Here is a 21,646-nt window from a genome sequence, read left to right on the forward strand (position 1 = left end):
TGCCATATTTCGGCAGAGAATCTCATAAAGAAAATGGATAGTTATTAAGAAAATTGAAAAGACATTTGTGTATTTACAATAAAATTAATTTTACACTCATTGTGCTTGCAATTTTTTCTCATTTATGCACATTGAAAAACAATTTTAAAGAAATGCTATTAAAATATTTGAAATTTTATTTATCTTGATCCTGAATTACAGGACATGGAAACCCAGTTTCGTAGGTTTTTTATGTTTAAAAACCCACCTATCTTTATTGTTATCATTGTTATAAGATTGTCTACTTATATGCATGAACGATATTATATTGATAAGATCTGTTGTTTAAAATGTACTGTTGATGCAATAAAATATCTATTTGTGTGGAAAACCCATTAAATGAATAGTTTTCAATCTATAAATATGGGATCAATTTGATTTCCTCCCAGAACTTTAAAGGTAAGGACATAATTCACATTTTCATTTTTTTTTTTATTAAAATGCCCTAATCAGGAAAAGATTTATTTTTAATAACATTAATTATCATGTATAGTTTCATATTTGTAGTAATTTATCTATATCCGTTATTTTGCAATATCACCAACCAGCGACAATTAAATTTGGTTGAACAATGTGTAAGAAAAAGTTTGCAAAAACTCTTGTATTTTAACAAATGTCGCAAATTCTACTTTAATGTTGACTTTTACTCTCTGGATGTACACATTCAACAGTTCTCTTTCTATGTTATCTTTGATTTATATTTGTTGGTTGAAATATTGAGGGACTAATCGTGAAACTTCTGGAAGCAATTTTAACTGTAATTTTGTATTTTATTTACATGTATCTAAACGAGTAACAAAATTTATCTCCGAATTTAATTTTTTTAAAGAGCAAAACTTGTTTGAGAAATGTTTGAGAATTTTTGATCAACAAACTGCTGTCCTTATAAATATCATGTAAATGAAGCATTAGTGATCTGAAAGATATATTTCTTACCATTGCAAGTAAATTTAATGTTATAAGTGTAAGTGAATAGAATTAAATGATTTTCTTTCTTTTATTTCAAAAAAAGGTTTAATTGTCAACATGGTTTTCATGCATATATTTCTGCTGTTCGCGTATTTCTCAAACTTTTATGTGGAGTGTGATGTAGAGGTTGATGACGTCATTGCTGACGCTATTCAAGACACATACAGAGATCCTCAACGTAAATTCGGAGAAGGAGATGGCAGTACGTTTCATACAGATAGCATTTATTATTACTTGAATAATTTTGTAATTTTTAAGGAAGTTTTGCATTTAAAAAAATTCATAATTCACTTCATTTTTGTTGACCCATTTTGTATTGCAAGAAAATAAAAAAAAATGCACTGTAAAACTAATAAGTTAATCACAATAAAGCTATTAAAAACACGAAAGATTAACATGAGATCTTTCCGAAGCTTCATTGATAATTTATTACCTTTTCTTCCCTTTAGCCATTCCTGATACCGGCAACAGCTTTGCTTTTCTTCAGAAACAGAAGGAAGACGAAGACAGGATAGCGAGGGCGGGGTACAAATATATGAGTCTGATCAAAAATCTCATCCAAAGGTACTTTGTGACATATTTTTACATACATGGTATAGACTTATTTAGGTTTGACGAGACTAGAGCAAATATTAGAATTTTTAAGATTTTGAAAATTTTGACCGTATTGCTACAATAGCACTATTTAGAAATTCTTTCAATAAAAAAAAATGCTCGGATTAGATCTTTTAAATGTAATGTCAGAAATAGTAACACGCTTATGCATATATATTAAGTCACATTTCAGTTAATTAAAAGAAGATTCTCGTTAGTTTTTTTTTTCAGTTAGGTTGGTTTGGGAAGTACGATCTTTTGATCTGAACTTTTTATTAAGGTATGTCACTCGTCAGCCTTTTAGAAAATTTCAGTCAGAACCTCTTACTTAAAAACTATTTATTACAATTCAATCTTTATAACATATTTAAATTAAACAATGTAAAACGTTCAACATTCAATTAAAAAACTGCTCAAAAATTCACAAAGAACCAAGATTTATAAGGGACTATTTCTTGTGGCGGAAGGACACTTAGCAGAAAATTCTGCAAATCTACACATTTATTAAATTTAATATCTTGGAACTTTAGCCTCACATACTTTTACCCAGAGAATATTTTCCGTTATGATATGACTGGAATATTAAATATAGGTCTCAATTTATATTTTTATAACAAAATTTACACCTTCGCTCAACAAACATTGCCAAGAAATGAAGATATATTAAGGAAGTCGAGATAAGATTTACACAGTTTTTTGCCTGAAAATCGCATATTTTGACCAATATTTCAAAATTTACATCACTGACCCCAACTTTTTCTTTCATTATTTTAAACTACTCGATACTTTTGACCGATCAGCACTTAAGTCGTAAAAAGTTTGATACAAGAAAACATTCTATTGCCTATTTAGATTTTCAATACCCCAAATATGAGACTTTTTTAGTGCAAAAAGGTCACACAATAATTTACGCGCATTAATTTGCATAATTTGTTCAATGATAAATATTATTCAAACTATTTTACGTAAAATAAGGTTATGTTTATTGCCATGGTTACATCTTATAAAATATGATAACGGTTAAAGTGATTAACCAAAGAGTTACAATTTAAGTGCAAAAAGGTCAATTTAATTGTACTGTAGCTCAGTTAGATGCACACTGACCCCCCATTTTCTCTGCGATTTTGAGACATACTATATGAGTACTTATCCAAAATATACTTCTCAAAAAATCCTTGATATAACAAATTTCACGAGTGACATACCTTAAGTTTTAAACTGCAAACAAATTGTGGTAATTTCGTAAATAATATATAAATATGCAAGTCGCTTGCTTCTGGGGATATAAAAAAAATAGAATTTCAACTCCATAGTAAAAATACTCATATTATTACAGTAAAACATTTTTGCTTTGATTTACTTAGTAAAATCTTCAACCTATGATTCACTAAAGTTACTAGTATTATAGTTAACAATATATTTTAAATTATTGTTAACTTAAAATATTTTGGATTTCCAACGTTTTGGCATAGGCATCATTGAAGAGACATAATTTATCGAAAAGCACATCTGGTGCATCAAAATTGGTACCGCATATGATTTACAATATGACCCCTGGGTTGAGGCCTCTGCTGGTGTACTGTTAGTCCCCGAGGGTCTCTACAGCCCAGTAGCTAAGTACTTTGGTACTAGCTTGAAAATACGGATATACATTTAATTGCTGTGGTAAAATTTTGAAATTTATTTCAAAATTAAGGATTATCTCCCTCAGGCATGGCTCTGATCCTTCGACGTATTTGGCTCAAGTCTTTGGCACCTTTTTTCAGCTCTTCAAAGTTTTTTTATTTAATTATTTTTGATTTCCAACGTTCCGGCATGAGCATCACTGAAGAGACATAATTTATCGAAATGCACATCTGGTGCATCAAAAGAACTGGGTACGTTACGTATAACAGAGCAGCCCTGTCTCCAAATTTGATTTCATTTTTTTACAAACATGCCTACGATGTGTCCTTTCAAAATCATTTTATTTTTTTTTTAATTACCACAAACCGTTTTTTCGTCCGAGGTCTAGAAAAATGAGAATTTTCTTTAGAAATTACAAATTTTGACGTGATAACGTCATCATGGCTTACTGATTTTAACGTTACTTTAAAACAAATCTGTAAATTCTCTGAACCGGAAACTATTTACTTTAACCTGACTTATGTTCCAGAAAACAATTTTGAACTTTTATTTCAATTCATCGTAATGTAATCTTTTTTTTTTTCTTTTTTCATTTCAAGACTTAATTCGAATGCCTTAAAAATGTATTAGGAAAATAATTTCTGAAGAAAACTAATCGAGTTAATCTATCGATTATGGAGCGGAAAGGGGAGTGTCTTGTCCACAAGTATACTGCAAGATCGTGTTTGTATTTCTTACAGAACTAGGAACAGATAATCTTTATTTATAGACAATAAAAAAGGTTGGTTGTATCATGTTTCACTTAAATTTTCGTAGAAAATGCCGAAAGCGTACATCACTGTATACATTGTACGTTTTTTTTAGCCTTGTAAACTTGGTCAACATAATTATCTAAAATTCCTTGTAAATTATAAATTAAACCCGAATTTACTTGAAAATATTCCGATCAACATGATAAATGTATATATAATTAATAAGTGACAATACATGTAAGAACTTTTCCATTCCCAGCTGCTGACCTTCAATAAGTAAATGTAGGTCGGCAGTGGTAGATTTAGAAGTATTTAGTCATACATAAAACACTTCCTGATTATGCGATAAAATACTAGAACCCTTTCTGACATAATTAATTTTGTCAAATAAAAATCTGCAACAATACAGTGACAAGGATAACAAGTTTTGAAAAGAAATGTTCAAATGGTAACTGCTATACGCCAAGCTTCCTATCTACCTCCCCCCTTTCCCATCCCCAATCATTAACTATTGTCTTTTGATATTCATGAATCCCAGACATATATAAATTGAAAACGAATAAAACATACTCAAGAAAGCTGATGATTTTCAATAACAATGTTTAAAAAAATCTTTTCTTGAAGTCAAATAAAGTCAATGTCCACTATGAAGGAGACGTGCATTTTAATTGGAGGTACATGTAGGGTTAAATTTAAATTAATTGTCTGAACCATCCCAACTAATGTCGTTAAATTACTTTTTCACGCTGTAAATATTGATTGAATATTTATCATATTTGCGAAGACTGAAGAATTTGTTTCAACTACATATTTTCAACACGATTGCTCTTTGTGACGTCATTTTTTCAATGCATTGCGTCATTAATTTACATGTAATGCCCCATTGTAAATTTCACTGAGAAAGGCTTATATGGTTTTCATTTGCATAAATAATTGTATTAAATTAATTTTTTTTCAAATGCAGAATTGAATTTAAAAGACAATAAAAAACAATAAAGCCTTCAGATATATTATTAAACAATTAATTTCTCTAAAAACATTGTGGAGAAAAGGTGAAGTCTATCCAAAAATGCAGCATTTTTACTTCAATTTTTTGTAAAAACGGATGTGGCCGCACTTTTGTAAGGTTAGTTTTTCTCTTTAATATTAAAAATCGTAGTATATTTGTTCTTTCTGCAAAGTTTCGCATACATACTCGGATGCGGCCATATCGAAATAAGGACTTGCAGAGCAGGAAAACGTCCAAAATTGGGGAATTCCGGAATATTAGACCGGTTTTGAACGTTATATAAATGAAAGGGCACGTGAGTTGAGAAAATTTTATTCCTATTTCACACACAGGAAAACCTTAACAGTTTATTGATACAATTGATAAAATGTTATCGTGCGTTTAATTTTTGCCCCTTTTTACAGGGCCATTTACAGGGCCATAAATCGGTCTTAACGTACCCAGTTCTTAGTACCGTATATGATTTACATTAACAATAGTATTTGAGGTAATTGCGGGTTTGCTGACGTCACAATAGAATTCGACGTATAAAAGCTACCGTGTTTTCAAGATCAAACTACAAACCGCTAGAAAACATCTTTAGCAGTATAAAAAAAACTTTCATTAAAGCTTGTATGTGTTCTGTACAAATATTTATTAAAACGTAATCAAAAATAGAGGACGCATAAGTTAGAGCTTTCTTAATGTTAAAAAATGCGAAGCTAAAATGAATACTATTTTTTCAAAATACATATATTTTACAATACAATATTTTAGACATAAGAAAATAATGACGTCGCGTAAAATAATAAAACGAAAATATATTTGATGGAAGATTGCAAAAATAAGAGGATTTTTGCAAATAAATTGAGGTAGCACACATATTAGTATTTTTATGGATTGATTCTAAATGGTCTTCACATTAACTGCGCTAAGTATGATAAGTAAAATTTGTCTGCTTTGTTTTTAAAATTATGAGCACATTTTTAAACTGCGTTTACCGGCGTAAAAAGTGTTTTACTATGAACTTCATTGAAATAGCATCAGCTGTGTTCAGCAACATTGGTGCAATTGAAATACAATTAGACCATAAACATGCAGACTAATCTCAAAAAAATAAAAAAAAGAAAAAAAGAAATAAAATTTTAAAACGAATAGATCTAGCTGACAAAATTTCAGCTTGCATTTTAAGCCAGACAGTAAACCCGCCAGCTACCTTAAATGTCACAAAGTTTAGAGTCTTACATATAGTCATACTGTGTTTCCTTTATTATCGTAAAGATAGTACTTGCTTCTATCTTTCTTTCATGTTTATTTACAAGTATGTGCTAAAATATGTAAAACTAACAAAATGTTTCAGATCCGGGAAAACATTTCGAGATTTAGAGAGCAGCGATGAGTATCAAAGATCCCTCCGGGCTCAACTGTGTGATACAGTCCCTACCTCATGTAAAAAATACAAGAATTCAAGATATCGAAGTGCTGACGGCTTATGCAACAATCTCTGCAATCCAACATGGGGTATGGCACTGCAGGCCCATGCGCGGTATTTAAAACCCATCTATGATGATGGTAAGAACACCATATTCTTATCGAAGAAGAAGGTACGGTTTTAGCTTTATTGTGCCCTAAAATTTAATACTTTCAAAAAGTTTTGAAACTGGCTTAAACATTTGTTGAGTATATGACAGTGATAAATCAGGAAAAAATATAGCATGAAAGAGTACCATTCTGGAAATATGACGTCATTAATTTGATGCATTTCTCTATTTTAAACAGAAAAAGCCTCAAAATGACCCATTTCAAGGGTTATTTTCCTTAAGAAAATAGTATCCACAGCCGTCGCCCACGTTTATTTTCGGATATGTTGTGTAAAATTCTTTGAAAAATCACATATCTCAAAATCTTTGTGGGCGATGCCTGTGGACAATATCATGTGAGAGAAAATTCCATTGAAAATTGGTGTCTTCTGCAACTTTTCAAGAAAATACGGGAAAATGCACAAGTTTATGACGTCACAATTAGCATTTAGAAGGTCATGTGAGGAAAATGATTTGTATGATCTTTCTGCGTGTAATTTCAATGACTCAGAAATCATGAGTTTTAATTTTTTACATTACTTTCATTTTTTTTAAGAAAAACACAGGGCAAAATTTGTATTGAAACCGTACCTTGTTCTTTGTTATAAATGCAGAATATATGTAATGGATATATGCCAAATACTGTTCTATATGTAAAATTATCAGACTGTTTGAGGCCCGTTAGGGCCGAAAACAGTCTGATAATTTTACATATAGAATTGTATGAGGCATATATCTTACTTAAAACATTGCTATTCAAATGTCCAAAAGTTACCTGGAGGAGTCCGATAATTACACAATAGGAGTTCAGGCATCAATAGTTTTCTACCTGAAACCATCTAATAAGTAGACAAAAGAAAAGAGAAAGTTTTTTCTTTCTTTAGACAGTAAAATCAGTGAGTGAACTCTTTTGTTTCATTCATTCAATGGCAGTCGTTTGGCTTAGCAGGAACTATGGATAGTGGTCAGGTGATGAAGGATTTTTTTTATGATTCGGAATATTTTTTTCTTTATTAAGTGCGTTGGACATTGATACAGATGCAATGTTGGATGATATCTTCAACATGCAATTAAAGTAAAAATGCGGATTTTTATCTAAAATTTTGATTGGATGATATAATGAAAATATTGGGTTTTAAAAGTGCGGTCATTGGCGAACAAACCTCGTTAAATGAAGAGATTCGCAGACTGGTTCTTTATCAGAAATGGATTTAAATTGGCTAATTCACAGTGCTGTATCGAAAACGCTCTGCAAATAAACGAATGGAAAGCGTTACATTTGAGGAAAGTTAAAACTCTAGTTTCTTCTCGGATTTGCTTTTTTTAACAACTTAATTTCCTCGCTTTCGCTGAATTTTTTCTCCCTAACTTTTTTTTTTTGGTTTCTGGACAAATTAAATCTTGATTTCACTCTAGTTGTTGTTTTTTAACTACTGTCCGATTTTGTTATCACTGCCGTCCGATAATATATTATTGGACTGTTAATTATTATTATCGGACGGCTACAGGTAAATTTTTAGACTGCAAGAACAAAGGCATGACGTCACAGCAATGTTTAATAATTGATAAAACAATATTACGATTTGCACTAAACTAAAAATTTAAACTAAAAATAGATTGTAAATCCAACATTTTGTATGACACCAAAGATTGAAATGCTGACCAGAGCCATTTGTTTTTTTATTTGAATAGAGTATAACAGTCCGCGTCAAAGAAGTAGAAATGGAGACACACTTCCCAGCCCAAGAGATATCAGTAACAAAGTACTGGCAGGAGATATGTTGACACCTCCAGACAGCAAGCGGAATTTGATGTTGTTCACCTTCGGTCAATTTATAGACCACGACTTGACTTTCACGCCCATTGTTATTGGTGAATAATGAAACATTACTCTTAATTCTCAAAATTACTGATCTTCTGGTAAATTATGATTTTGATCCATACTTGTCATTCAGAAGAAATGTCATCTGTTCTTCATATTAAATCAGATCAAATATAAAATGCATGAATTTTTTTTTACAAGTATACACCAGGGAATATCGTTGCAGTTAACTTTTTCTCATCCATACAAGTAGAAAGATTTGAATTGTCTGAACCTGTGTACGTTTCATTTATGGTAATTGTTTTATAGGAGAAAATGGAAGTCCTCTTGATTGTTGTGGAGTCGATGCTTCGGAGTAAGTTAATTCGTTAAACTTTGTTCACATGAAACTATTGCAAAACACACACATACACACAGGAACAACAAAAACAAAAAGAAGAAAGCATTCAATGACTGAATGGTGTAGGTTCATCCTGTTTTTCGTCTTGATAAAAAAATCTTAACTTGTTGATCCTGCTCATCCTATTCCTTTTGCTTTGGGAAACAAAACCATCTATCAGTTTTTTTTTATACTTCTAAAGATCCTCGAAATTGTTGTATTATACTCAGGTGACCGTTAGGACCTTGGACATCTTGTTGATATAGATTTTGATACTTGGATATCTCAAAGTAAACTAAATATTTTATTTCCTTTTATAGCCCTGAGTGTTATGTGATAGAAATCACAACAGGCGATGCTCGATTTCCAAGTAGAACATGTATGGATTTTTCTCGATCAATACCGACTCCACATGACGAAGGCTGCAGCATAGGTACTTAACTGAGATTTAAAAAGTTTTATAAATATAAATAAATATCCTTAGGAATAGCTGCATTAGCCATACAACCCATGATATTGTTATATTGAATAATTAAAAAGAGAAAAGAATAACGGCATATACAATAATATGTGTATTGATTATAGATATTTTCTGAACCTTTGTAAAATAACTTACTGATTCTGCATTCCTTATAGGCCCTAGGCAACAGGTGAACCGACTATCTTCCTTTATTGATGCAGGAATGTTATATGGAGACTCAAAACGATTTAATGAAAATCTCAATGGACATGTTGGTATGATATTATTGAAAAATCACAACATAACTTTCCTTTAACAGTAAACTTGAAAATATCAGCATGAATGTTTTGGGCAATATAATTGACCTTGAAGGAATTTTATATTATTGATATTTTAATTATATGATGTCATTTTCTGTTGCCAGGCACCATGAGGACATCATCAGGTGACATACTTCCTCCTGGAGGAGCCTGTCATACATCTCAAACAGAAGATTTCTGCCAACTGGCCGGTAATGAATTGAAACGGATTATATTCAATTTCTAAAGGGGTGATTTTCATGAGATCCATCATAGCCTTAATATTGTAATGCATGTAAAATTAAAAAAAATTAACTGGTTGTGTGTTTTCAACGGATACTTTGTATTACCATTCCTACTTCAAATACAATTAAATATTATTTCCCATGAAATAACTCCTGCATAAATAAAACAGTGTTCTCGCTTCCTTTCATGATATGGTATAACACATTTCTGAGAACATACTATTTCATATTACAGTGTACCTTGTTTAACTAAATGTATATAATTTCTAGGTGACGAAAGATCAAATGAATTTCCTTCTTTGGGTGGTCTCCATGTCGTATTCCTTCGCCTTCACAATATCATAGCAATCAAATTACGACAAATAACTGGACTATCTAGTCAAGATGTGTTTTTGGAAACGAAGAAGATTATGGGCGCCATTATGCAACAAGTGACGTACGGGGAATACCTTCCGGCTATTTTAGGGAAAGAAACTAGGAAAAAATTGTCTCTGAACCTTCGACAAAAAGGTTATTGGAATAGATATGATTCTAAGGTGAACCCCACTGTTAAGAACGTCATTGCTACTGCAGCACTTCGATATGGACACTCACAGGTAACTTAAAGTTTTGATAACTTCATGATTACTTTGAGAATAACATTTAAAAACATGTTTGCAATTGTGTCCTGTACGATGTGGAATGCACCATTTTTTTGTTTCAATCAAAGTTCCTTGTTATTGAATAATGTCTGAAATTCCGAATTTCTTAAAGATGTCTCGTCTTTTTTATGTTTATTTATTGTTATTTATTTTAAAATAGAATAACGTTTTGAGGTTGTGTACGAAAAAATGAACAACTTAATTTTCCATTTTGCAGATTCCTCCAGAGCTAGGCTATATGACGAGGATGTTTGCCACATCTAGAGTATTTAAATCGGAAGATGTCTTCATGGATCCCCATATAGTTGTTACACAACAAGGACAAAACATTCCAGATTTGGCGCGGTTTTTATTAGCCACGCCCTCAAGAAAGATTGATAGGTATATAACTTTACTTCACTTTAATTCTTATGCAGACGCTTAGGATTGATAAAAAATAATAACAAATAATAAAACAATATATTGAAAAAACTTTTTTGAGATATTAACATTTTGTTTATAAAAATTATTAGATCACGAAAATGAACAAATATCCTTTTTTTGAAGCATAAATTTTAATTCAAAGCTCTACAAATGTTCATAAATAATCATGCTTGGACACATCGGAGACATGAATTCTAGAGTCAACTGTTTTTACTTCACTATTTCAGACAAATTGAAAATGCCGCCAGAAATGAATTATTTCGTGATATAAATGGAGTAACGTTTGACTTAATGTCATTCAACATTCAAAGAGGGCGGGACCACGGTTTACCTGCCTACAACGAATGGCGGAAGTGGTGTAAACTTCCGGTAGCAAACACTTTTTCCGAATTACAAGATCATAATTCTGACACGATTGCAAGATTGCAAAATGTTTATGAGTAAGTGTTTCTATATATTTATAACGATGTCCAGTCAAATCTATTTGTTAAGAATAATTGTGCATATTGAATATTTGAGTTAGAAGATCAAATAAACTACAGCTTCTGGAAAGAGAAAAAGAAGAACTCTTCACTTCTCTTCAGGAAATATGTCTATTGAAATGTTCATAAGAATGTTGGTGTTTCTTTTTGCAGCCACGTTGATGACATTGATGTGTTCGTTGGAGGTATTTCAGAAATACCTCGCGCAGACGCAGTTGTAGGTCCACTTTTCGAATGTTTACTAGGATGGCAGTTCAGAGACCTAAGGTTTGGGGACAGATATTGGTACGAAAAGAGGGGAATAGAGGGATTCTCTAGAGGTATACACAAGTATTTTATTTGGGATAAATATTAGATAGGGCCGAATAAGACTACTAATTTAATCTTTGCTAAATGATTAAATACGGTTTCCTACATATCAATTAATACATCGTGGATACAGTTGCAACGTGAACTCTTGGAGGTTACCTTATCTTGCATGTACAATGTAAATATCCCACAGCTACACAGAAAAAGATGGAACAATGTTAACATGTGCTTTTAGGAAATAGAAAAAATATAATGCACTGTTACATCCAAAATGTATGGTCTCAACTTGATAAATATTTTTAAACCAAGTTAAACTTTTGAAGTTTTCTTGCGTTTATAAATCCTATTTGTGTTTTGCTCATTTACTTGTAAATATGTTTGTTAACAAATAGGTAAACTGCATGTCAAAGCAAATCTACAGCTGTATATTTGACAAACATGATTTTTGATAGGTCAACTTAGAGAAATAAGAAAAATGACGTTATCTAAGATTCTTTGTGAGACGCTGAATCTGGATAAAATTCAGGAAGAAGTTTTCAACCTCGTAGGATCAAAGTAAGTATCAGGCGTGGATCCCACTACAGCATTTATATACGTAAAATTGATCAAATGCACAATGGAGTAGTGCAAATACACAAAGAAGGCGCGTTTGTGGATTAGAAAACTTAAGATTCATAATAGATAATTTGGTTTCTGATTTTGATAAATTCACCAATTTCATACATATTTACAACATATGTAATGAACTTCGGAGGAGGGCCGTCGGGGGTAGGGGGGTGGGATTTATAAAACGTTCATGAGTAAAGTTTCATTTTTGTTAGAGATATTTCATTCCAATTCTTAGGCCTTTTGATTTTAAACTAAATGTAACAACAGATTACTCCCTCTTAATAAGTTTAACAAAGGATTACTCCGTCATCCTAAACAATGCAAAGTGCTCACAGCAGGATGCTTAATCCTCCTTGGCAGCTTATCCCACCTCTGGAATTTCCAGGGATCCGTATTTTTCCCCTTTTCACTGATTTGTATAGTTTTTAGGTTTTTTGAGGTCGAGCACATTTATCTTCAGCTTATTTTACTTCTTAACACAACATTTATTTACCAATCCAAACTACAACAGATTATATTAAATTAGATTAAAAGGATCTTTAATAATATTATTAAGTTTTTCTTGTATATCTATGCATACTTTTGCAAAAATAACAAAATTTTACTTTTTTTGCAGAAATCCCCTTGTTAAGTGTTCTTCATTGCCCTTTATGGACCTTTCAGAGTGGAAGAAATCCCCCTTTCCCTTCATTCACTGGAGAAAATTTCTAAGTTCAGGGGGACTTTATAATTAATATTCTTTAGAACCTGTACCGAATGACGAGAAGCAGGCTTAGACTTCTTGAGTTGAATTAGAATTCATATTGTGTATATATAGATATGACTTATAATTTTGCAGCATATCCTTATTGGTTATTTCAGATAATATATACATGTGTGCACTTTGTATTTATATTTTATCTTAAGCAAAATAATATGCATTTTTTCTTACATTTATGCATGTCAATCTGTTGAATTAAGGAATCATTCATAGCAACATCATATAAATGTAATAACTACAAATGAATATGTTTAAGTATTTCTATGACATTTGTTTACTTAATTCGTTCAGATAACTTGAATTTGGCATTGCATAATGACTCCAACAAACAATTTCTAGGAAAAGTATGCACATTGTTTCAAGATTATTATAACTTTTAAATTCATTGATTACCATTTTTATTAATAAATAGTGAAACAATTGCCTTGTCTTTTTGTCATTTTTCTGCTGTCTTTTTTATAAGTGTGTCAAAATAACGGACTGTCTGAATCAAATCAGCGTGTCAACATATCTTACCTGTTTAAATCATTCCGGCGTGTCAACATAATGTGACTGTCTAATCACTTCAGGGTGTCTAGCTAACATATGCGTCTGAAACAAACCAACATAACGAACTCTAAAGCAGTTAAGTGTGTCAACATAGCATACCTGTCTAAATCACTCCAGCGTGTAAACCCAACTTGCCTCTCTGACTCGCCTCGATTGTGTCACCAAACTTTGATTCACTTGCATCTGGGTTTTGATTATAGACAGGATTTCTTATAAAAGTTTATCGTAAATATACTTATTGCACAGCTATTGATTTTTCCCAAATTGTAAGCAAACAAATATATGGATAATGGAACAGATATAAAGAGAGAAAGAGACAATTTTCTAATACACTTGTGCAAAAATTCCGCAAAGAAAGTGATTATGCCCTACATCATTCAGAACACTTCAATTTAAGCCTTACGTTTTTTTATTTTCTTTGCAATCTCTGAGAAAGATCTTGAACGTAATATAAATTATATCTTTGGTCGTATTTTAACTACATGTAGTAGGGTAAACTGATCGGAGGTCGAACACCTACATAGATATAACAACAGCCTTATTCATTCGGTGCTATATATGTCATATGGTAAACATCAAGGTTTATCGAGAAGTTCGTCTCAATTGTTTTTTGACTTGTTTGAGATTGTACAATATGTTTGAAACGTTTGATCAAGGAAAATGCCCAAGAGATGAAATTTGATCACGAGTCGAACGTATCCGACTGCAAATCGAACGGCTAGATATTGAGTCGAACGTGTTGATATATCAAGTCGAACATATCATAATCGGGCAAAATTTACAGGCTGAACTTAATTTTTTCAATTGAGTTATTGGTCCACATGGCCATAGGAACCCGTGTGCACGGGGGGGGGGGGGGGGGGCTGTGCCCCCCAATAATTTTGCCGATATATAGTTTACTATAGAAAACATAGATACTATTATTGTGTTCCCTCAATAATAATTGATGACTTTTTTTGGGTTGTCAAGGAATTTTTGGTAGTTGATAGTGCCCCCAACTGAAAATGTATGGTTGTGCCCCCCCCCCCCCCCCAATTAAAAAAAAAAAAAAATGAAATTGCTTCCTACGGGCCTGGTCCATATGTATCATATATAACCAGATGTATTGAACAAAATTAAAAAAAAAAAAAGGTCTGGATGATATCAGGTAAACGCTTTTCTTTTTAAAAATATAATTCCTCGGCAATATAGTTTTTATCCAATTTTAATTATGGTGACAGTTTCTCATTTAACAAGCTCTTTGGTTCTTTGAATACAGGTCATTATAAGTTATTTTATTAAGTAAGCTATATTTTTTTTTTTTACTTTCAACTTAAGGAGCATTGCGCATTTATTGTGCGTGAAATAAATGACGATTGTAGAACTCAACATGTTCAACCAAGTATTCATTTTTTTATTCAAATATAATCAAACACTTGCAAACAAATTCCAATTTGATCATTTGCGTTATTTAAACTTTTTTTTTTCTCGACATTTTCTCTTTCATTTTTTTCTCCTTTTCTGCTGCTTTCATTTTTTTCATATTTTCTCTCTGAATTTTTTTTTCTTCTTTAATTTGTTTTGCCTCTCTCTTTTCATCTTCCTTCTTCTTTCTTTCTTCAAAAGCCTCATTTGAGGTTATTACGAAATACTGACGTTCCGTTTTCTGCTTTCGTTTCTTAGAATCCTTTATAATCTTTGGGATGGTAAACATATCAGAGACGGAAGCAGAGCCACTGCTCCTTCCAAGATCTTCTACATGTTCCTCAATACTAGTTTCTAAGCCCGACGAAATTCCTGTTAACTCGAGGCTTCCATCAGGACGTATTATCAATGGCAAATCTGTAACAGATTCCTGTATGGGCACGGTCAACAATATATTATTGATTGTTTCAAAACTTGCAGAAAAGCTTTCATCTGAACTTGCATCCAACATTGGGTCCAACGGTAGCATTGGTGTTTGTGAGGCGCTTATAGACTCCATCAGGGTGTGGCCACTTACATCAGGAGCTGTGTCTGCTACAGCCGGCGTGTCTGTATCATCTACAGATGGCGATGGTGATTGAGCGATGGTGATTGTCTCAGCAGGGTTACAAGAAGATGGACCATTGGTATGGTTGACATGCTCATCTGTGTATAATACTGATGGAAGGAAAGCCTCCGCCGGAATCATGTTTGGATCTAAAGGAAATATTCCCGTCGCTTTAAATCCAGACACTACATTGGATTTCTTTGTAGATGCAGACCAAGCCTTCTCAAATACCTTTAGAAACTGGATGTGTCCTACAGCAACTCCAGTTGTGCTGATAAATGAATCTACTTCTTTGTTCCATCCAGATTTCAAAGACTTAAAGAAGGAACGGTCTAATGGCTGTGTCCAATTACTGGTGTGGCTTGGTAGCTCTATCACCACAATGTTGTTGGATCGTGCTATCTCTATGAATTCAATGTTGTTATGAGACCCATGCCCATCGCATATAAGTAATTGTGGTCTTTCGTTTCCAATGTATGGCAAAAACGTCTGCTCAAACCAGAGACGGGCAATGCCATCCTTTGTCCAACCACTCTCAGATACTGAAAATTTTGCATCTTTTAGTACAGACTCCTTTGGAATATTTTCTATTCCATATCCTTGCAGAGCCCGTATAGTTTTCCCTGGCATTATGAAATGGGGTGGAACTGTGGTTCCACTTGCATTAGCACAGGCTATAACAGTTACCATTTCTCGGGACCCTGCTTTTCCATGAATTGTCTTAGCGCCCTTTTGAGCAATAACTTTTCCAGGTTTGTGAGACATCGTTATACCTGTCTCATCCATATTCCAGATGGACATCGGTTTGTTGTAAAGTTGATGTTCTGAGTAAACTTCACGCAAAGTAGAAAAGAATTTATTGATTCTTTCTTTTGTCATTCCCTGATGACGTAGAACGCTGGTAGATTCAGGTGTTCTCAGCGTAAACTCTGGGTGGCGTCGCTTGAGTCGTCTCCACCACATCTCTGATGGCACTGGATGCTTAAATTCTTTCCCTCTTCTTTTCGCCAGTTCAGATGCGCATCTTAAAAAGTTGTGCTTCGAATACCCTACACCCAGTTCGGCTCTCTTCTTCGCAATCTCCAAGAGTCCTTCCTCATCTTTTTGTGACAATAAAGGGGCACCACCCCACCTTGCCCCTTCTTGAATTTTTCCGGTGGTACGGTTATTTAGCGTTGTCGGTGGAACCGAATACTTCGCGGCGGCTTTTCGAATTGACATTCCGTTCTGCTGAACATCGGTAACGGCTGCCGACATTGCCTCTTCTGTCCAGTTCCTGTACACAGGTCTTGTTCTTTTTTTCTTACTTTTAACTGATAGCATTTTGGACATCTGCAATAAAATTTTAAATACGATTGTGTTTAACAAACATTCAACCGTCTTGGGAAGAACCCATTTATCAGCCATGGATTACAAGATTCTCAAATAAATCACCTAAGGGTTCGAAGATTTATTATAAATTCTATGTAAATTTACGGTTGCAACCATTGCGAAAAATTAATAGCCCGCATAGGCAGGTAATATATTTTTATGCAATAGAAGCAACTGTTAATCCCCGTATGTGCAATAAAAGACATTGTATAATTAACATTTATATAGATTTACATAATTATTCCTTTAATTGGATGTTTTTTTTTTTTTTTTTTTTTTTTTTTTTTTTTTTTATTATTATTGATCCGCACCTTAATGAGTTACATTGATGAACTAGCCCACTTTTTAAATTTGCAAAATCTAACGAATGACAAGCAAAACTTTTCTGTGGACAAATTCTGTCAGCAAAATTTATTCTATGGTAGAAAAAAGGGGGTTTTGTGCTTTTGTGTGTGTGTGTGTGTGTGTGTGTGTGTGTGTATGTGTGTGTGTTTTTTTGTTGTTGTTTTTTCTTTTAGATTTGAACCCAAGCTCAATAAAAATCCTGAGTGTCAGTTTTTCTTAAGATGCTGACACGCCAACCACTTCACCATATATCTCATTACAGGTAGAAGCATATTAATATTGTTTGTTATATGACCCTTCAATAACTGGACTTCAGATATTTTACGGAAAGATACGAACTTTGTGTCATAAAAGTGTATTTTTTAAAGGTAGGATCGTCCTTGGACGTAAAACAACAATCAATCAATCCTCCTTGTTTTGTTATGTGAAAAAATGTTTATTTTATAAACATACTTTGAAGAAATGAAGCGAAGACCCACCTTTTATTGAAAAAAGGCCAGGGTTCGACACTAACTTTTTAAGGCTTTAGTCCAGCCGGACTAGTGCTTCATTACTTTTACTAGTCCGCACGCGATTTTATTAGTCCCTCAAAAAAAAAAAAAAAAAAAAAAGAAAAGAAAAGAAAAAGAAACATCAATGTTTATTAACATTAATTTAACGTGACAATTAATATACGTATTATTTTTTGAAATAAACAAAGTATTTACGTAAAATGTATTATTCCACAGATTCATTGAAATCTCGCAATCAGCAAGTACCATCGTATTCCCGATCTCGTTTTTTTTTTTTTTTTTTTTTTTTTTTTTTTTTTTTTTTGTCTTTACATTACATCCAAAACGTCCAACATCTTTCTTAAAGGTGTCATACTAAATCATGATCGCTCATATCGATCAGTCGAAAAATTAAGGAGGCTGGGGGGTCAACAAATTAACCACAAATTAACCACCAGATTTAACTTAATTTTTTAGATATGATATCTTAAGCTGTCAACTATCATTTGGCAAAGAAAAATTTCAAAAATTTTAGTTTTAAAATTTGATCATTTTCTTTATCTTCATATGGAGCTCTTCTTCTAAAGGAGATCAATATAGTCTAAAAATGGCCACAACCCCCCAGCCTCTTTAAGCGCTGAATTGACCCAGCATTGCGTAACTACCCGCCAAAAGCTAGAAATCTAAAAATACACACGGGGTTTTCCAGTAAAAGTTGTCGAGAATCGGACATCGGTAATTTATTGTTTTTCAGAAATTTTTATTGGTTTGTTCGGACTAATTAGCCACATATTTTATTAGTCCGAATGAAAATGTATTAGTCTGAGACTAACGGACTAACGTTAGTGTCGAACCCTGTTATTAAAATGGTGTTATAATATGAAGAAATAATTTTTGCCCTCTTTGGTATGTGCATGCTATTTTTGTAAACGAATAATTTCAACACTTTTGAGATGAATGAGATTTAATTGTTCACTTTTATATCGAAACATAAGTATTTTTATTGGCTTGTTCGCCCATGTTTTTATATGCGGAGGAAAAAATTCATAAAAAGTTACAGAGATTTTATTAGAAAATGTTTAAAACGTAAGGGAGACCCTGCAATTGAGATTTAACGATTTCTATTTTTTCATTTTCGCATTTAAATCCGATGTTAATCCTCTGCTGTGGTCCCGATCTCTTCGATATTTTTTCAACAGGCCCCTTAGCCTTTAGATAACAGTGTCCGTTCATAACACCTTTCTGAAACAGTTCAAACACAACAGCAGCGTCTGACCTCCTTAAGTATGCAGCTTTATGTGACATACTCCTGTCATGGTAGATAGCCACGGCCTTTGGGTCCCATCTGTTATTTGGTTCCGGGGAACAAAACATGGGAGTTTCTATCGGTAGCTCTCTTCCTCCGTGGTGATGCATTCCAACAGCAAACAGATTTTTAATTACTATGTTCCTCATCCTATTAAGTAGTGTTTGGAAATTTTAAGAATTTTAATTGCTAGAGTATTAATCTTTCGTAATTCCAATACTTTCTTACAATATAATTAACCTAGTACTTTTTTCATTCCAGTCTAACTATTGTTGCAGTATAGAACCAAAATATGAATTGTTTATTGATTTTTAAAAATTTTGCCTCTAAGTAGTATTCCTGATTTGAAATTTAAAATATTTTTTTAAAAATTCATTTTTACATATTCAGTACTCAGAATATTGTTTTATATTTAAAAAAAAAAACAGTATTAGGTCTATATGCTAGAAGGCCTATATTTTATTTCAAATTCTTTCCATTTTTATAGATATATCTTGAGTCGAACACCGTTCGACTTTCGGTCATTTTTGGTGTTCGACTCAATATCATTTGGGGTATCTAAAATGAATGACCTTTAGGTGTTTTATTTGTAAACTATGCATCCAAAACTAAAGAAAAATAGCTTAAAGAATATTTAATTTATCAAACTTGTTTACTTTTTTGTACACTTGCTAAAAAAAATTAATGACTGAAACTTTTTAATAACATTGATAGTTCAAAATAGGGTATAAAATATAGAGAGTTTACCTTGAAATTTCCCGGCACCTTGCACTCTTGAACAGAAGAGTTCAACTAACGAAAGATAACTCTAACTTATAGAGGATGACAAAAAAAGAAGATTGAGCAAAAGTTGTCTATCTTTTATTTATTATCAACGGATTTATAAGACGATGAAAATGTGTTCGACTCGCGATCAAGTTCGACTTCCGATCAGTTTACCCTATATTTCTACATATTTTTAGGCCTTGTTCTAATAATATTTTGAATACGGATTACTCCGTTTATCTATAGATAATACAAAGTGCTCACAATTTATCTCTTAATACAAATTATTAAACCATTCATTCCATAATGATTTATATTACAAAGAGAAAGGGCTCACGGAGGGTGTGACTGGGCGACAGGAAATGCTTTTCCCTACTATGTACCTGATTTCACTTTTGGTGTGTCAGTGGTCCGTTTTTGTCCTGTTAACGATTCACATTCTTTATTAGATTTTGGGATTTCTGTGATTGATCACTGTTCGTTATCTGCACCTTCTACATTTGATATAAAGTAAGAACATCTTCTAGATTAAATGTTTTGTGTGTTAATATACTTGTTTAATGGAAAACCACATATATAAATGTAGTAATAATTTGCCTTCTAATAATTGAACATAAATGAATAACTTGACTAAAATTGAATTAGGGATACTCAACACTAGTACCTAAAAATTGTAGAAATTTTCAAACATATTGTATTAATCCAAAATATGAGCATATATTTAGTTAAGTGGAGCTTTAATATATTCTTGAAACTGTTTCTTTCTTCTTTTTTTTTTTAAATGAATTGTTTATTATTGAATGTAAGCACTGTAACTCGTTTATGGTTTGTCACATCTTCATCCTAGTAAGTCATAATCAGCTACATTCTGTTAAAGCAGATGTGGAGTATAAGGGTGGTATAATTACCGAAATAACAAAACTGATTTTGGTGCATGTTGCTTTTTTATTTGAATGTTCTTGATATGAATTAGATAATCTGGGGAGAATATTAAGGTAATATGATACCCGAAGTCCGGAGAAAGTTGGGTATTTTTTGTAAACATCCTGTATTGTTTTGTTTTAAGATTCAGATTAATTTGTTACAAACAAACGAAAACCAGCCTGAGGAAAAATTTATATTTCTGCTGGGAAATTCAATTTCTTTTATGTTTTTGCGTTGAATTTCAATGTACATATAAACATTAGTTTGAAGAATATGAAAACAAGATATGTTTGTGAAATACTATGCTCCCGATGGTAATACAATTCTGGAGTGGGACGTAGACTACAGTGCAATAGTTATGGCCATTGTTAAAGTTTTTCAAATTTCACAGTTGAGGTCACATGATCAAAAATTTCTGTACCAATGGAAAAGTCTTGTCATAATGAACACTCATGTCAAATATTAAAGCCCTACACTTGATAGCGCAATAGTTATGGGCTATGTTAAAGTTGACAATAGACAGACAGACAAACAGACAGAAAGAACGGAAACAATATACCCCGGGATCTTTCGATCTGGAGGCATAAAAATAAGGCAGGTTTTGTTAAAAAAAATCGTGAACATTTTGTGTTTTATGATAAAAAAAAAGCCCGGGAAAACTGTTTTACAAATTCATATTTCTTTTATAAAAAATCTAATGTGAAATCATGCATTTACCTCATTGGGAATTTTAATTTTTGTTGCTTTGTGGAATGAAGAGACCACCGAACTTGTATTCACATTGAAATGTTAAAACAATGGAACACCACACCTCTTCAACCACGAAATCAAATCCCTTCGAGTCTACATTTTTTTAAACCATGAAAATTGAGCCCTTAAAAAATAACGGACTTTACTATTATTATTT

General features: G+C 32.5%; 1 protein-coding gene and 1 long non-coding RNA gene across 2 annotated transcripts; both read left to right on the top strand.

Annotated features, from left to right (window-relative positions):
- The first annotated feature begins 1,124 nt into the window (after nt 1-1,124).
- Nucleotides 1,125-6,498, top strand: LOC133201407 (uncharacterized). Its single transcript, XR_009723086.1, has 3 exons — nt 1,125-1,210; nt 1,458-1,572; nt 6,329-6,498. It is a non-coding gene; the product is annotated as an uncharacterized LOC133201407 (long non-coding RNA).
- Nucleotides 6,499-8,827: 2,329 nt separating this feature from the next.
- Nucleotides 8,828-12,963, top strand: LOC133201432 (peroxidase-like protein 3). Its single transcript, XM_061337235.1, has 10 exons — nt 8,828-8,832; nt 9,070-9,182; nt 9,386-9,484; nt 9,634-9,720; nt 10,024-10,349; nt 10,612-10,775; nt 11,045-11,257; nt 11,453-11,619; nt 12,061-12,163; nt 12,834-12,963. Exons 1-10 carry the CDS (start codon nt 8,828-8,830, stop codon nt 12,949-12,951), a joined length of 1,395 nt encoding a protein of 464 aa, XP_061193219.1. The 3' UTR covers nt 12,952-12,963.
- Nucleotides 12,964-21,646: the final 8,683 nt, after the last annotated feature.

The sequence above is a fragment of the Saccostrea echinata genome, unplaced genomic scaffold (genome assembly GCF_033153115.1).
Source record: "Saccostrea echinata isolate AGI-Se365-2 ecotype Australia unplaced genomic scaffold, CSIRO_AGI_Sech_v1 ptg000044l, whole genome shotgun sequence".
NCBI lineage: Eukaryota > Metazoa > Mollusca > Bivalvia > Ostreida > Ostreidae > Saccostrea > Saccostrea echinata.

Coding starts and splice junctions, on each gene's coding strand:
- LOC133201432 (XM_061337235.1), top strand. Junction 9,183..9,385: donor TGACGAAGGCTGCAGCATAG/GTACTTAACTGA, acceptor CATTCCTTATAG/GCCCTAGGCAACAGGTGAAC. Junction 10,776..11,044: donor CCCTCAAGAAAGATTGATAG/GTATATAACTTT, acceptor TCACTATTTCAG/ACAAATTGAAAATGCCGCCA.